General features: G+C 41.8%; 1 protein-coding gene across 4 annotated transcripts in view; it reads left to right on the top strand.

Moving 5' to 3' along the window:
• Positions 1–17,508, top strand: part of SPOCK3 (SPARC (osteonectin), cwcv and kazal like domains proteoglycan 3) — a 402,955-nt gene that overhangs the window by 262,668 nt on the left and 122,779 nt on the right. For 3 of the 4 annotated variants that reach the window (XM_065405132.1, XM_065405131.1, XM_065405130.1), the window contains one exon: positions 7,719–7,845. The exons of the other annotated variant lie outside the window; for it this stretch is intronic. In XM_065405132.1, the coding sequence (XP_065261204.1) occupies positions 7,719–7,845 (127 nt within the window). The remainder of the gene's footprint in view (positions 1–7,718; positions 7,846–17,508) is intronic. 4 annotated transcript variants of the gene reach the window in all.

The following is a 17,508-nucleotide window of genomic DNA, read 5'->3' as shown; positions in this document are numbered from 1 at the left end:
TTGTAAGGGGAAAAATTCTTTTCAAAATGACACGTATGTTTAGCAATAGCATGTTTGTAATAACAAAAAGAATCTGAATATAGTTGGTGCTAAAGTAAAGGTGTCGAGATGTGGTGAAACAAAGTGCTGTGTGCAACCCACTGAGAGGCACTGAGGTAAATTTTCAGGAGTACGAGGGTGACACCTAATCTGCACATAGACACACACAGTATTTTAATCACTAAGTGCACATGCTATTTTTTTTAGGACTTTGAGAGCTTACAAAGCACTTTACAAGGCAAAATATGTTATGAAGGCTTCAAAGCCAGGTGTGTACAGCCTGAGGATGCTTCTCAGAAACAGAGTTCTTAATGGTTTGTACTGTTCGTCATGACTGTAGTATATCTCTGAAATGGCCACATGCATGATGCAATGTACGTTTGAGTCTGCTGAATGATTGCTGTGTCCCCATCCCACCCCATCCCACACTGGCTCATAAATAAAATATCTTTTCTCAAATCTATGTACCTCTAAAGAGGCACAAATATCAGTCATGGTAATTAACTCCAGATATCTTTCACTACAGATTATGATTATATATTTATAGAAAGTGAGTAAATTTCTTCTTGAATCTTGGATTGCAAAATGAGCAAGAATGAGCACAATGAGCCTGTCCATTCTAGCTGACTTTTGGCCTCATCTAGTTTGGTTTCAGGTAAAAATGGGTCTATACTTTCTTTTGTCCCTTTCGAAGCTACTGCAATGAACTGTGAAATTAGTTTAATCCTTTCAGCAGGTGGACAACAGTTTATACTCATATTTTTGAGCATTTGTTGGCAAGACAGAAAATAGGAAACATTTTTTCTGAACTTCCATGAAAATGCCTGCAACTTCATGAAAGGCCTCCCACTCTCCTTGCAATTTCAAGCTAAGGTCCCCACTCCTCTCTGAAGTTTTAATAAGTACTTGGCAATATCTTCTTAGCTGTTGAAAGTCAAGTACTGGCTTTAGAGATGCAGAGTGGAGTCTCCAATGACCCTAGCAGAAGTGGCTTCCTTCTGCAACTTCCTTAACCAGATATACCTGAAACACCAGGATCTACTCACCCTATCTACCCCACTCATAAGCACTCCACTTTTTTCTGTTTGCTCTCAATAGTTTTCTGCTTCTACCGGAAGACTACAGCAAGTGGCTATGGTTGTGGTTTTGCACCATAGCCCTAACAGGTCTTTACCATCTATAACTTGTTAGACAATTCAACCACATTAGATAAACATATTCATTGGATATTTATGCATAAAAGAGCAGAAGTATAGTTCACAATATGGACACTTGAATTGTCATAATTAGTTTTCAATCAACAGCCTGTTGAAATGAATGGGGCTAGTTCATACCTTTTAAAGCTATTTGGTGAGGCCGGCTTGTACAGACTTTTGCATGTAGTGTTGTGTTAATGCTCATTGGTGCACATATGGAAGGAATATCTTTTAAGAGCTGTACACTTAAAAAAAAAAAAAAAAAAAGCTTAAATTCTAAGGAAACAAAGAGCTGCTAGTGGTTTGGAGGACATATTTCCGTGGATATCATGCAGCTTGATAGCTGTGAATAACACTGCTAAATTATTCTAACAATTTCTTTATAAAATGTTAGCAAATAATGAATAAACCGCCCCATTGTGGCTGTAGAAATGCAGTATTCTGTCACTATAGTTGTGCTATGTGAAGCCTAAAGTTACAGGGTGAAATCCTGGGCTCACAGAAATCAATAACAAAACTCGTATTGACTCAGGTGGGGCCAGGATTTCACCCGGAAACTTTAAACCCATCCTCTGTATACTTAATGCAAAGATAAAATATCTCATTCAGACATTTCTTGATGATATTTCATTATAACCAGATATTCACAGTGAAAATTACATGTGATGACATGCGGACCTTGAGAAACATAACAACAACATAAATTATGCTGGCATAAGCGCTAGTGTGCACAGCGCTATGTCGGTGGAAGAACTGCGATCGCCACTCATTGGGGGTGGATTAATTATGTCTACAGGAGAACTCTGCACGAGAGATCTCTCTAGTATAGAGATGGCATTAGTCATCTCTTCTGTAAGCTGAACAGTCCCAGTCTGTTTTTAATCTCTCTTCATATGGAAGCTGTTCCATATCCCTAATCATTTTTGTTGTCCTTCTCTGTATGTTTTCTAGTTCTTCTGTCTATTTTTAGATATAGGGCAACCAGAACTGCATGCAGTATTCAAGGTATGTCTGTGCCGTGGCAACACATGAAGTCCAGAAAATTCAACAAGGCACGGTTGACTTTAAAAAATAAAACCAAACAAAAACTGCACAGTTAAAGTGTGCAGTTTTGGCTAGGTTTGGTTTATTATATAGGCATTCAAAGTAAACCTCTGATGACCTGTACAAAACTAAACAGGCTGTGCACAGGATTCCAGTGCAGGAATTGTGGAGATTGAATCATTGTCCTAGTCTGCAGGCAGGGCGGGAGGCATCTGAGTAGCTCTACTATGGCCTGTACTGCAACGTATTGTCATGGCCCAACATGCCAGCTACATGGATTTCATGACTCATCAGCTTCCTCAAGCCAACCACACACCCCTTCCTGCATCTTTCTCCAAAGACAAAGGTGCCACTGAGTTCTGTTCCACTCCATGACAAGCGAGGGACATCAGAGTCTCTCTTTGCAGCTTTTTCATTTCTCAGATCCACCACAAAGCAAAAGAGCTGTGGTTTTAGTTTTATTTTGGGATTTCTGCAGCCCCCGAGACAGAGATGATTTCACTCTTAAAAGGAGAAAAAACTCGCATAGTGCTCTTTTTAAGTGTACCAGTTGTGAAAGCTTCAGTGTGAAAGGTCCCAGGGTTTTCCTCTGTAAATGCTACAGATTCTCTGCTAGTGTAAATGGGTAAAACTCCATGAACTCAGTGAAACTGCAATCACTGGAGCCAGAAGAGAAATTTCCCTTATGGTTTAGCTATGTGATATTGATGCATCATATTGGCAGAAGCAGGCACTAGGAATTTGGATATTTGCATCTTCAAGAATATTTTTTGTTTCCTCATTTTCCCATCTCCAGTTCAGATAAGCAAACAATATTATCCCTTTTAAACACACACAAAGAACCTGGCCATTAACATCTTGAAACCTACCATGTATGTATGTTGAGAAAGTCTGACCAAAATGATAGCTTATGTGTAATTTTTCAAACCTGACCTCTTGGGTGCTTTTTGTTAGAAGATATTAAAAAACCCAAAAGCACACTTATATAGTCCCACATGCTGCATGTTCTGATTATCTCTTTTTCAACACCATGGAGATTCAAAATGCTAACAAGTAATACGAGTTGACTTCTATGTGGTCTTTGTTCTTTTGTAAAACTAAAATTGTTTTGTTTATTTCTCTTGGGTTTGATTGACTATTTATTTCTTGTCACAGTATTTTCTTATGTTTGTTAGTTTACCATAAGTAGTGTGGCAGGCCAACACATTACAGCAAAAAGTTTGGAACAGCAGTGCTTTGCTTGATTTTGTCACTTAAAAAGAAAACCTCAGTAATGCAGTGGCAGTGATATTTCATTCCTACTTGCAACTTCAAGGAAGTCCTAGACAGAGAGAGTACTCCAAAAGAAATCCAATCTGCTCCAGTGAAAACAGTTTGATTAGTGCTAAACAAGTCTTTCATCCAATTATGTTAATGATACTGTCCAGTTACAAGTCCCCTCAAAGCCCCATGCTGGCACACACTCGGAAAACCTTTAAATAGCAGTGCCTTGGAAGTCTATTAGCATCACAATAATAGTCATGATGCAAGAATTGTACGAGTCCCGTGAATCACATTTAAGGTCCACATAGCAACAGTGAATCAACCCCATTTACTTTAAATAACTTTGCACTCTGAAAAATCTGCTTCTGCAGATATTTGAATCAAGGACTCTTAAATATAAATTCCTTTGCAACTCAAACATGCTACCTGTCTTCTCTGTGCAGACTGATGTGTTCATTTTGTGTGTGTGTGTGTGTAATATATACTTAAGATTTTATTTTATATATATTTTATATATCACACACACACATATATATAAATCTTTTAAGTGAATAGAGTTGCTTAGAATTTTGGTTCAAAGCCACAGTTTCAGTGACCCATTTTAACTGTGCACATGATATTCGTGGGTAAGATATTTGTGCATACAGAAAACTACACTGATGTATGCAAACAGGTATTTGCATGATTAATTGGGCAGATTGGCTAATTATGTGCCTAACAATCCTCTTGCATGTGCAATTACTCAGTCTACACATATATGCATGATTTTGTGCATGCAAATTGATGTAATCACAAATGTTTCAAGTAAAATTAAGCTGGAAATGCAGCTCATGATGTTTATACATGTACACTTAATGTTACCTTTCTTAGTACCAGCAAAGACTATATCTGGAAGGGAGGGGAGGAGGGGGACTTCTATTCTGTGTACCAATATGATTTTTATTATACCCAAGAGCATACTGGCCACTTCACAGAAGACCTAGAAATCTGTGTTTTACATGACAAGTAAGGATGACAAAACAGTAAGAAGAGAATGAAACCAGGAAGAATTATAGCAATGCAAACGCACAGTTACTCATTGTCAGCATGTGAACATCATAGTGATTCTGGATTTTCCCCCTTCTAATTCTATTAAAAATAATAAAGAAAATAAAGATATGGCAGACTGAATATTAATTACTCATTTATTATGTATACTGATTTTTTCTCTCTGCACTCTTTAATAGATGTTCACAATATGTTGCTATACCCAAGAGCTGAAACATTAAAATATCCTTATTTTGTAATAGATATTTTGCTGCTCATAAGGAAAAAGTATAATCGAGCTTTTATGCTTGTATATGTGGTGGTTTTCTTTAATAAGTTTATTTATATCTTGTGAGTTAAGATCAGGGCTGTGGATTGATATTTAGGTTTGGCAGAATTTAGTATTTTTTATAATTTCGATGGGTGATATTGGTTTATTTTAAGTCTTTTTTAATTTTTATTTATTTACTTTCTCATGGTTGTGCAAAACTGTGGGGCAAGGGGTCAAACAATAAAGGGGTATCAGACAATTATTTAATGAGAATAGATACTGAGATTCAAAAAGTTAAAGCTTTGTAACGGTTAAAACACATATTGCCAACATCATGTCAAAATATACAAAGTATATATCCTTAAATAAAACTCTAATAAATTCTGAAGTAGTATATTTCTTACTTTGCCTGTTTGTGTAAAATATATATAATATATAATTACAATTGAAAATATCTTTTCACCATTGAAATGGTGTATGTGGATGAAGAAGTCCATATTTATCGACATACTTATAAAAGATTACATTTTCCAAGCCTATTTACAATTCAAGCTCCATAACTTTCCAAGTAATCATATACTGTATGTTAGTTCAAGCCATCATCAACATGTAGCAATGGTTATAATTCAGTTTAGTTTGTATAATGTATGTTCTCTCAACTCGCATGTCAAAGGCTCATATATATTTTTATTCATGGGCTGGAGGCTACATACCTTGAAAAACTGAAAATGGTAAAGGACAACCCACACTCTTTGTATTTTAAATAATAGATGTTTGTAAGAAAGTATTTGTATGCTTCAGAATGGAAACCATTACTAATAATTAAGAAGTGTGCATGTTTTCATATGCAGTAGTTTGTTTTTGGTGTAAAACAGTTTGTTTTTTAAATTTCCCATGTCAGTATGTTTGATATTAAACTGGGAGGTACAGATGTCACTTGTAAATAATGTGTTTTATACATCGCCAGAGGAAGGTCGATCTAAAGTTCTTGTATGGCTTCATTACCATTGTGTTGGAGGGTCTGATTTTTTTTTTAATGTATTTTATTTGTATTCTCACAAAACCCCTGTGAGGTAGGGCAGTGCTGTTATTCCCATTTTACAGAGAGGCTAAATTACTTGCCCAAGGTCACACAGGAAATGTGTGGTGGAGCAGGGAACTGCACCCAGGGTCTCTCGTACTAGGCTAGTGCCCTAACCACTGGACTAAATACATAGTATGTGCTGTGTTTGCTCATGTAAAAAAAAAAGTGAGGCGAATATATGTAGCTTATGCAAAATATATTTTTTAACGTTTATTTCTCATACAACTTTATAATGGCATTGCATGCGGGGAATCTGAAAACATCCTATAGGCTGCAGAAGAACAAGGGATAAGAGGAAGACCATCTGCTCTAAATGATCAAATTACACTGATACACAAGTGAAAGCGTGACACTTTTAGAGAAGTGAGGACGGAGGAAGTAGCTGTCACAGGGTATTAGTGCACTGGCTGTTCGTATCTAGAGATCTGATTCAGATTTGTCTTGCTTACAAGTGAGATGAGATTAATGGTGTTAACATAGTCTTCAGTTGATGCTATTGTACACAAATCAATTCACAGTAAACTGTGTCATGAATGACTCAGTATTCCCAAGACAATAGCAGGAATGTTGCAGTCAAGAGTAAGGTACATTTGCAGATCTATGTCCCCAATTCAGCAAAGTTTCTAAGCATGTTCTTAAGTATTTTTTACTGATTTGGGGCCTATAAGTGGAAATTTGTGTCATGTAACTATATTTCTAGTTCTGACCGGCTTCCTGGGCAAGTTTGACTTGCATAAAAACATTCATTCTGCAGATAATTTAAGCTCTCATTGATTTCTGGCAGTAGTAAATGCTAATTTTTATGTGCAATGGGCTTGATTTCCTTTACATTAACACATTTATACTACTATAATTCATAATTTACACACCCATACAATATTTGTACACACCATTATGCATATAAGTTATGTTTTTACCCACATTAAATCCTCTTTCCACTGCCAGAGTGGGGTAGAGAAGCCATAGCATAAATGAGATCCAGGGCCAGTGTGTTTAGACAACCAGCAATTCAGCATCGGGTATAGGTGTAGGCCACTGCAGATTTTTACTACTTTAACAAATAAATTGAAGGGTGCTGATAAAAGCGGATTTTGTTTTCTATTTTTTTAGTTTTCTTTAATCACTTTAACAAGTAATTCTCAGACTGTGACTCATGAACCACCTGGTGATTAGCAGAGCCTTCTTGGTTGTCTGCACATGAAACACTTTGAAAACCATGGAATGGAAGAACAGGGAATTGCAGAACTTTAATGCTGTGGACTTTCTAAACTGATATTGTGAGGGACTCGCTGCTAAGGACACAGCCCAGTTTGAGATTGTGTTGCAGATTTCTCATTTTTTTTCCCCTTCTACTCCTTAGTAAGATTCCAAGCAGATAAATAGTGCATAGAAATCACCGATTTATTATTTTATTCTCGTACTTATGTAAACCCAATAGTGTGGTATGCATTTTACATTTTATTCAGGTTGGCACATTTTTTTTTTTATATATGCGCACCTGCTGGATTTTTTTTCTCTAAAGCAATAAGAATAAGTGTTACTATATCTTCTTTCTCAGTCATTTTTTGCTTACTATAAAGAGTTAGGTATTGAGATACCATGGAGGTGCTCAGATTCCGCAGTGATGCGTGTCATATAAAAACTGTGGGAGAGAGAGAGTGTAGGAAAGATGTTTTTTTACCTACTGGAACCTAATACACAAGGTCCTCAGGTGACTAATAATTATAGTGTGACAATATATATGCTTTTACAAATACTTTTGCTTATCAGGTTAATGCTTTTTGTTTATTTACAGTATGAAAGAGGCTGGTTTAGGCCATAAACAACCGAGAGGTGGTCCCATTTCATCAAACTGCAAGCAGTGTCCAGTAGTTTATACCAATCCTGTTTGTGGATCAGATGGTCATACATATTCTTCTCAGGTAAGAATAAAATAATCAAATTATTCATTCATTCATTGCTAAAGTCAATTTATATTTCCAAAAACAGTCAAATATCCCACTGTTTAATAAAAAGAAGCAGTTATTTATTTTGATTTGAACAGCATAAAAACCTATCCTGGGCTGACACCCACAAAAAATCAAAAACATTGTGAGACTAAAAAGCAGAACAGCAACAAATCTCACCCAACATAAAACAAATAGTTAGCAGTAAATAAATAAATAAAATGATATTCCCCTACCTCAGATTCCAGAAGAAATTCTACTCCCTCCCCCACTCCGCCCAGCTCAGCCTTCACAAATGCCTGTTCAAAGATGAGTTTTGCAGCATGCTCTGAAGATTAAAAATTCAAGCTGTTTCAGATCTATGGAGGGTAAACTGCAAAGTCAAGGAAGAACCCCTTACTCACAGTTCCCTCTCTTTTAAATCAAGGAAACACAGGCCAGGCCATTCTGCAAAGTGTGACTGTGGCAGTGGTGAATGAGGAGAGAAACAGTCATCCATGTAGATAGGTCTCGGCTATTATGAGGAAAGACCAACGCTTTAAAATCTACCCACAGGCCACAAGTAGACAGCAACTGCAGATTCTGGGGCAAAGATGTCATGCTCACTATGAGATACTAATAATAAGCAAGCTGCTTCAGTCTCCCTTAGATGCAGTTTCCTAATGGGCTTAAGGTGTGGCATGTTACAGTAGTCTAATCTTGAGGTGACAATAGTATGGATTACAGTAGTCATGTCTGCATCCAGAAGAAAAGTTTGCATCCCATGGACTAGGCATACATGGAAAAAAGCAATTGGAAATTTAACCAGGTCTGCAAGTTACAAACTGTATTGAAAAATTATGTGCATACTCTTTTACACTCATTTGGGGCTGGTGCTAAGTATAAATTTAGCCAAATCCCTTAATTGTTTCCTGCAATGCACCACAAACACCTTAGTCTTACGTGGATGTTCTCTCAACAAACTTACTCTCATTCGTATCCAAGTATCTCCCAAACACTGACTGAGATGCTTGACTGCACTCTTGAAGCTGGATGAAAAAGAGATACAAATTTGAGTGTCATCACCATACTGAAAGCACTTCAGTGTGGCGATGACACTCAACTTTATATCGCCTTCTCATCCAGTTTTGAGAGTGCAATATCTACTCACTAACTGTCCTAACACCTCATACACATTGTATTAAAGGGATGGCAGCATGGAAACCTGCAGTATACAACATAACAAAACAGAAGAATATTTGCCCAGCATTAACCTCTGAGATTTCTCGAGAGAAAAGAATGAAACCACGAGAAGGCAGTTCTGTTCTTTGCAGGAACTGCAAGCAAGTCAATATCCTCTTGAGATCCACCATATAATATTAGTATAGACATCTGATCTTTATCCCACCAAAGTGTCTGCACCAATAGATAATACCTGATGCTTTAGTGGAAGAAAAAAAATGCATCTATCATACACAAGCTATGCACTCATTACCTGTAAAGGCAAAAAACACCTTCTTTCTATATAGAATTTTAATCAATGGACTTACTCAATACCCCACCCATTTAAAGATTGTAGAACTGCTATTTACTGTATTAATTTTCCTTTTGATTTCCTGCTGCACTTGCAATCTGTGCATAACTTTTCCAAAATATGATTATACTTCCTCTTCGTGCCTCCCTGCCCAGATGTACAGATTTGCACTAGCTCTGCTCAATCTAGCATACTAAAAATAGCAGTGTGGACGTTGCAGCATAGATGGTGCCTCAGGCTAGCATGAACCCAGGAGATGACGTGGACTTGGTCTCAGGTGGCTAGACTGAGCCACAGCCCTTCTTGCAATGCCCACACTGCTATTCTTAGCGTGCTAGCTCAAGTAAAGATGGCATGCTCCCGGCTGCTGTGTAGACATACCCAGAAGAAGGGTGTCCTGCTCAGCTTTAATCAGATAAGCAGGATATGACCAACATTTCATTCTCAGTGTTGCCAGCTAGCTCTTAATCTTTTATCCTGAATCTCATTATATTTAATATATTTCTTAAAGCTCCAGCCCTTGAAGTCAAGGGATTATGTGAGAATCTCAAAGTTCATGTTTTTTAAAAGTCAGATTCTAGTTTTTGTAGTTGTAGAGAAAAGTTTGGAAATGTGACCTGTGTTCACTTTAAACTCTCAGAAGGCAAACAAAAAAGAACCCCAAATTGACTGGCTTTGAAATCATGAGGTTTTTTTTTCAATAATGCTGTGAGTTTTTGGAGGCTCTGAATGCTTGGGAATGGAAATACTGCATTCTTTTAAAATGAGAATATACTATTTTGACTTTAGTGTTTGAGAAATAGTCATAAATAATTCACAGTAAATTACTATATGCATATACGTATACAGGAACTATTAAAACCTGTTTGAAACATGTTTAAATCATGCCAGATATCTCGTTGTCATTGTTTAGTAATTCCATATGGTAGCATTCAAAGGGCTAGTCAGGAAATGGGCCCCAGGGCTAGGCACTGTACATGCAGAGAAAGGAAGATGGTCCTTCTCTCAAAGATCTTATCCTCTAAAAAGCCAGACAAACACAAACAGGTTAACAACAAATAACCAACTGTATTAAAAGTATAGAATTTACACATTACAATTTCTCCCAGCCCTGTTCCCTCTCTGTACTGATGCCAAAGCCAGATTGTCATTTTTCAGAGTGTATCATCTTCCTTTAGAATGACCAGACATCCTGATATTAGGGGCTTTGTTTTATATACGCAACTATACGCCGCTTCCCACCCCAAAAAAAAGTATCCCAATTTTTCCCATTTGTTATGTGGTCACCCTATCTTCCTTCTATCCTACCCTCATCCCAAAGGAATTACCAGTCTTTGAAGAGAATTCAAAACATAACAAACCTAGAAACCTCAAAGTTCCTGAATGCCTCCTTCCCAGCCATTTCTTCCCCAGTCCTTTTATGTGGAAGTGAGCAAGGCTGCTAACTACTCCCTAAGGGAAGAGACAGGGTATCCATGTGACCTTTCTTTGCCTACAACATTTTTCCAGCAATGGTGGTGGCTCCTAGCCATTTCTTCCTTATAGGGGTACAATTGCAGAGGATGCAGGAGAGGTAAGGGAGAAGTATCTCCAGAAATCTTAATTTTTCAAATCTATATGATGATTTCATGTTTGGCTTGTGAAGTACCTCAGTATTCAGAGCACAGTATTCAGAATACTGTGACACAGGAGTTTCAGATATTCTAACAGCAGCTACACATGCATTGTGCAATTAAGAGATTCAGAGAGTGTGGAATGAGAGCTCTTTCTATAAAACTTTGAAAATTCTCAAATAAAAAAGAGACATACAAGGCAAGTCTGGTTGCTTCTAGTGTAACTAGTTCTGCAAAACTTGTGCAGGCAGAGAGTCAGATTCTCTCATTTCATTTATCCTTTGAAAAGATGGCAGTGATTTCATATGTACATCTAAATGTCTGCTACTAACACTGAGTGCATTTTCAGGATATATAGCGCCTGGTGTACACAGAGATGTACAAGTGGTGGTTAGCACTAAAATCATTACAATTGAGCTCTGACACACAATAACTGAAGCAGTCAAAATTGTGTCGCTATGTGTGGAAAGATATGGGGCTAAATGAACCCACTAAGGGCAAGATTCTGCCACCCTTACTTATGTTCATTAGTACTGTACTCTGAGTAGTCCCTTGACTTCATTGGGTCCTATAGGCTCAGTCATGGCTTGGCCATACATAGCAGTGCAGGGGCTGTAGGGAGGTATAAAAGAAAGAGAGAGAGATGCACACACGTGCTCCTGTGTGGCCTCCTCACATTTTCATTGCATGGGTGTGGAGGGAAATTAGGGTTACCATATTTAAAAAATAAAAAAAGAGGACACTCCACGGGCCCTGGCCCTGCCCCTTTCCCACCCCCGGCCCCGCCCCAACTCCGCCCTTTCCCCGCCCCTTCCCCAAAGTCCCCGCCCTAACTCCCCCTCCTCCCTCCCAGCCATGCGAAAAGGGCTGCCCGAGCGCTACCGGCTTTACGGTTTGCCGGGCAGCCCCCAGACTCTGCGCCCCCGGCCGGCGCTTCCCCAGCGCAGCTGGAGCCCGGGAGGGGAAGCACCCAACCGGGGGCGCAGGGTCTGGAGGCTGCCCGGCAAACCATGAAGCCGGTAGCGCTCGGGCTTCGGGCAGCCCCCATGCCTCTGGACCCTGCGCCCCCGGCCGGGCACTTCTCCTCCCCGGCTCCAGCTGCTCTGCTCCTCCCCGGACTCAGACTTCAGCTCTGTTTAAGAGCCAAGCTGCCCGAGCCAGCGCTACCGGCTTCGGGCAGCCCCCGTGCCTCCGGACCCCAGCCGCCGGCCAGGCACTTCTCCTCCCCGGCTCCAGCTGCTCTGCTCCGGCGGCTCGGGGTCCGGAGGCAAGGGGGCTGCCCGAAGCCGGTAGCGCTGGCTCGGGCAGCTTGGCTCTTAAACAGAGCCAAAGTCTGAGTCAGGGGAGGAGCAGAGCAGCCGCGGGAGAGGAAGTGCCCGGCCGGTATTTTTCCCGGACATGTTCGGCTCTTTGGCAATTCCCCCCGGACGGGGGTTTGATTGCCGAAAAGCCGGACATGTCCGGGAAAAACCGGACGTATGGTAACCCTAGGGAAATAGGATCTCTTTGTGTCTGGTATTGTTTCCCACCACTGGGAAGGGTGGTGGGCAATTTACTGTGCTCCCCTTCCAATGCCCCAACCAGCACAGCTGAGCTGGTAGTAATTACTACTCCCCAGGAATAAGGGGAAAGAGATTGTTTCTCATATTGCACTTCCAGGGCTTTTCCTTAGGTGGTCCTACTGTGTGTCACTTCTTACACAGAACTAGGAGCAAATGCAAAATCTAGTCCTTTGTCAGCAAAATGTTAAAAATGTGAGAGACTACAGGAGGTTGTTTACAAATATTTACTTATTCCTCTTTTTAAAGATGTTATGCTTTCTGTATTCTCTCAAATTTATGATGCATGTATATCAAAATAAACATTTGAGGTTATCTGAGGAGCAATCACTCTTGAAATTGACATAAAAGATAAATATTTTTGTTCCTTTACTCCAGGCAAAGTTTATTTTGATTCTCTTCAAGCTCAGTGAAAGCTTAATATTGTTCTATGTAATAGGGTTCACGCTGCGTCCCTGGATATTTGGTCCCTGGGCCTCCCTCTTCAATGAGTCAGGGACACCTCAGTCTGCTGCAACACCCATGCTCTTTGTTCTCATAAGGTTTCCCACCACCAGTTCCCAACTATATTCACAGATACTTTGCCTACAACAGGCCTGGCCGGCAACAGACTAGGAGGCTCCAACTTCCTTCTGTGCCTGACCTTTCTCTTTCCCTCTCCCCCTTATCTGGCTTCCTCCCAGCCTTTATAGCTCTGGGCTAATAAGACTTGCAGGTGCAGCCAGTTACCAGGCAGGCACAAGGCTATTCACCTAACCCCAATCCATTCCCCTTAATTGGGGCTGGAGTGACAGGAGCTGATTAAGGGCTTCTCAACCAGCACCCTGCCACATTCTACAGCAGGGGTCGGCAATGTTTGGCATGTGGCTCGCCAGGGTAAGCACCCTGGCGGGCTGAGCCAGTTTATTTACCTGCTGATGCGGCAGGTTCGGCCGATCGTGGCCCCCACTGGCCGCGGTTCACCGTCCCAGGCCAATGGGGGTGGCGGGAAGCGGCGCGGGTGAGGGATGTGCTGGCCGCGGCTTCCCGCCGCCCCCATTAGCCCGGGACGGCGAACCACGGCCAGTGGGGGCCGCGATCGACTGAACCTGCCGCGTCAGCAGGTAAATAAACTGGCCCGGCCCGCCAGGGTGCTTACCCTGGCGAGCCGCGTGTCAAACGTTGCCGACCCCTGTTCTACAGTATAGTTATTTTCTTTTATTGGGAATATATTTGTCAATGACTGCAAATTGTACAATATATTTTCTGAACACAAGTCAATAAAGGATATCGGTGTTTATAGAACTGCGCAGTGCATTTGTATAATTTCCCAGTGGATGCTGCTTTGGAAATACCATGCCCTGCTCTGTCAGATAAAACCCATAGCATGTTTGCTGTTTGAACTGCATAATTGTAAAAACTTTAAATGTGCTTTTGGTTCCCAAAAACATAAGTGAGGTCATATGCGGTAAATGAGCCACAGTGAAAAAACATTTTAAAAGATTGTCTTCAAAACTGAGATTATATAGAACTTGATAATGCCACATATCTTGCAGTGATTTCAGTGGGACAACTGAGCAGGCTAATGTGCTACTCAGCAGGAGTATCTGGCCCATAATTATTAACATTGTCAGTGTAAAGGAAGGGTGGAAAAGTCAAATGCTTATTACAGAATGAAGGAGACACTAAAAGGGGAAAAAATGCATAATGAAATGTTGACTAATAAAAATCAGCATCAGTGGCTGTACAGGAAAAATTTAATTTAAAAGGACACTGTAGTTTTCTTACCTACATTGCATTTTGCGCAACACCTTTTGTTTAGTTCAGTGGTTCCCAAACTTGTTCTGCCGCTTGTGGAGGGAAAGCCCCTGCACAAGCGGTGGAACAAGTTTGGGAACCACTGGTTTAGTTAATAAAAGAAATTGTTACAAATATTTTCATTATTGGTCATGTTTTACCTTCTGCATTTCTCTCAACTTGGGCAATGAAAGTAGATTAGTCAGTTTTCAGTCAATTTTACATACAGATACTCAAGCACTGCCATAATGTAAGGGATTATTTATTTTAAATATAGCTGTAATAATTTATAACTATAAAACAGATTTTTCTATCCATATATTGAATGCTACCTTAATCTGTATGCAGTGCCTTGGATTTCATACATACTCAACATTTGTTGCAGGTGTGGGATGACCTAGCCCTAATAATTACAGAATAACAATGCTTTCAGTATTTTTAAAAGACAGTGTTATAGAAACAAACTACTTTTAAAACAAAGTTTGGCACTTGCTTTTTGGTTTCATTCCAGAATAGCCTTGGCAATAAGCCACAAATCATTTTTTTTGCTAGTAGCATTTTCCTCAAGAATGTCAAGTGCTTTTCACCCTGATAGCAAATTTTTTACCCATTTATTTTCTTTCCTATTTATGAAAAGTATATCTGGTTGGTGGTATGTCTGCAGTTACTCTTAGGGTATGTCTACACTACGAGGGTAGTTCGATTTCACTTAAATCGAATATGTGGAATCGATATTTCAAAGTCGAACGTGTGTGTCCACACTAAGGACAGTATTCGACTTTGTGAGTCCACACTAACGGGGAAAGCGTCGACATTGGAAGCGGTGCACTGTGGGCAGCTATCCCACAGTTCCCGCAGTCCCTGCTGCCCATTGGAATTCTGGGTCGAGCCGCCAATGCCTTCTGGGTAAAAAAAATGTGTCGAGGGTGCTTTTGGGTAATTGTCGTCATCCGTCCGTCACTACCGCCCTCCCTCCCTCCCTGAAAGCGCCGGCGGGAAATCAGTTCGCGCACTTTTCTGGTCAGTGACAGCGCGGACGCCACAGCACTGCGAGCATGGATCCCGCTGCGACCATCGCTGCAGTTGTGGCCGTTGTCAACGCCTCGCAGCTTATCATCCACCTTTACCAGAGGCAGATGCAGATAAACCAGGCGAGGAGGCTACGGCACCGCGGTGAGGGCCTGAAGTCTGAGAGTAGCACAGGCCTGTCAGAAAGCACGGGACCCAGCGCCGAGGACATCACGGTGACAATGGGTCATGTGGATGTTGTGGAACGGCGATTCTGGGCACGGGAAACAAGCACGGACTGGTGGGACCGCATAGTGCTGCAGGTCTGGGATGAATCCCAGTGGCTGCGAAACTTTCGCATGCGGAAGGGGATTTTCCTTGAACTTTGTGAGTTGCTGTCCCCTGCCCTGAAGCGCAATGACACCCGGATGCGAGCAGCCCTGACTCATAAGTCCAAGCAGCGTTTGAGTCGCCTGCTGGTCTTCCTGCCGCCACCTCTCCTCACGTTCCATGTGTGTCCGGTGCATTTGGGACAAATTCTCCCTCCACTGGTTCTGCTGTGCTGCCTGGGCTCGGGAGCAGCCCATTAGTTCTGAGAACATGTCCTCTCGCGTCTTCTTCTTCCTCGCCTAATTTGCGCTAGCCTCTGGGAGTGTGATGCCAGGCTGGGTTGGGAGACAGTCGCAGATGTGGCTGTGGGAATGAGAAAAAGGTAGTGAATTCCTCCGAAAGATAAATGTAGTTGTGAACAAAGAACATAGTCTTTCTCTGTGAACAAGACCATGCACTGCACCTATCACATGCGCACTCAGGACAAGGTCGAATTTTCGGACCTCGCCTTCAGTGCCTGGGGTCTTGCACTGCCGATCTGGGAAGCGGGGCAGGACACCGGAATTTCTGTAGCAGGAAGACATGGTAAGCCGTAGACTTGTGGCTGCTTAAAACTTTAATAGTAGCACTGGCCTCCTTTCACATTGAAAGCAATGCCAGTCTCTGCTGCCAGCAATCGGCCAAGCATGAACTCTGCCCCTGTCCCACCCCCTCGCAGCTGTCCCAGGGAAAGATCCCTGTATGCTGCCCCTCTCCCGCCTCCACCGCGTGGCTGTAAACCGGCGGTTACAGTTCTGTAAAGGAACGGGCAAGCAGTCCCAATACTAACAGTCCCCTACCTAATTCAAAGCAGGTCATCATGAGCGACATCACAATCATGAGGATCTCAGACAGCGATAAAGAGCGAATGCTTCGGGAAAGCCTGCAAAGACCAGGGCCGTATGCCGCCATGCTGTGCAAGGCTATGATCCCGGAGTACTTGAGGATCTCCTGGCGCGGAAACGTCTCCTACTTCGGAGGACCCAATAAGGCCGCTCTCCCCAGGAACCTGATGAACAGGCTTTCCAATTACCTCCAGGAGAGCTTCCTCGAGATGTCCCTGGAGGATTTCAGCTCTATCCCCGAACATATAGACCGCATTTTAATATAGCTGCACTGGCAGGGACTAGAGTGTGGAGCGGCTTGGGCAGCAGAATCATGCAAAACCGGACATTGTTAGATTTTTTTTAAATAGTTGGGACTGAATAGTTAAGCGCCTAGGGCAAACAAATCATGAAAAACACATTGTTCTTATTGTTAATATTCCAGTTCTGTTAAAAATAAATGTTTAGATGTTTAAAACACTTACTGCTTGATCCTTCCCCTGAATCTGTGTCCGGGTTAAATGCTGGGGACGGTTGGTAGGGGATCTCTGTAAGGGTGATGAAGAGATCCTGGCTGTCGGGGAAATCAGCTTGGTAAGCGCTGTCGACTGCCTCGTCCTCCTCTTCTCCGTCCGCTAACATGTCCGAGGAACCGGCCGTGGACAATATCCCATCCTCAGAGTCCACGGTCAGTGGTGGGGTAGTGGTGGCGGCCGCACCTAGGATGGAATGCAGTGCCTCGTAGAAACGGGATGTGTGGGGCTGGGATCCGGAGCGTCCGTTTGCCTCTTTGGTCTTCTGGTAGCCTTGTCTCAGCTCCTTGATTTTCACGCGGCACTGTGTTGCATCCCGGCTGTATCCTCTCTCTGCCATGGCTTTAGAGATCTTCTCATAGATCTTTGCATTCCGTCTTTTGGAGCGCAGCTCGGAAAGCACGGACTCATCGCCCCACACAGTGATCAGATCCAAGACTTCCC

Source organism: Emys orbicularis, chromosome 5, assembly GCF_028017835.1.
Source record: "Emys orbicularis isolate rEmyOrb1 chromosome 5, rEmyOrb1.hap1, whole genome shotgun sequence".
In the NCBI taxonomy this organism is placed as follows: domain Eukaryota; kingdom Metazoa; phylum Chordata; order Testudines; family Emydidae; genus Emys; species Emys orbicularis.
The sequence above is the reverse complement of the archived record's forward strand: the minus strand, read 5'-3'. Positions and strand labels throughout refer to the sequence as shown.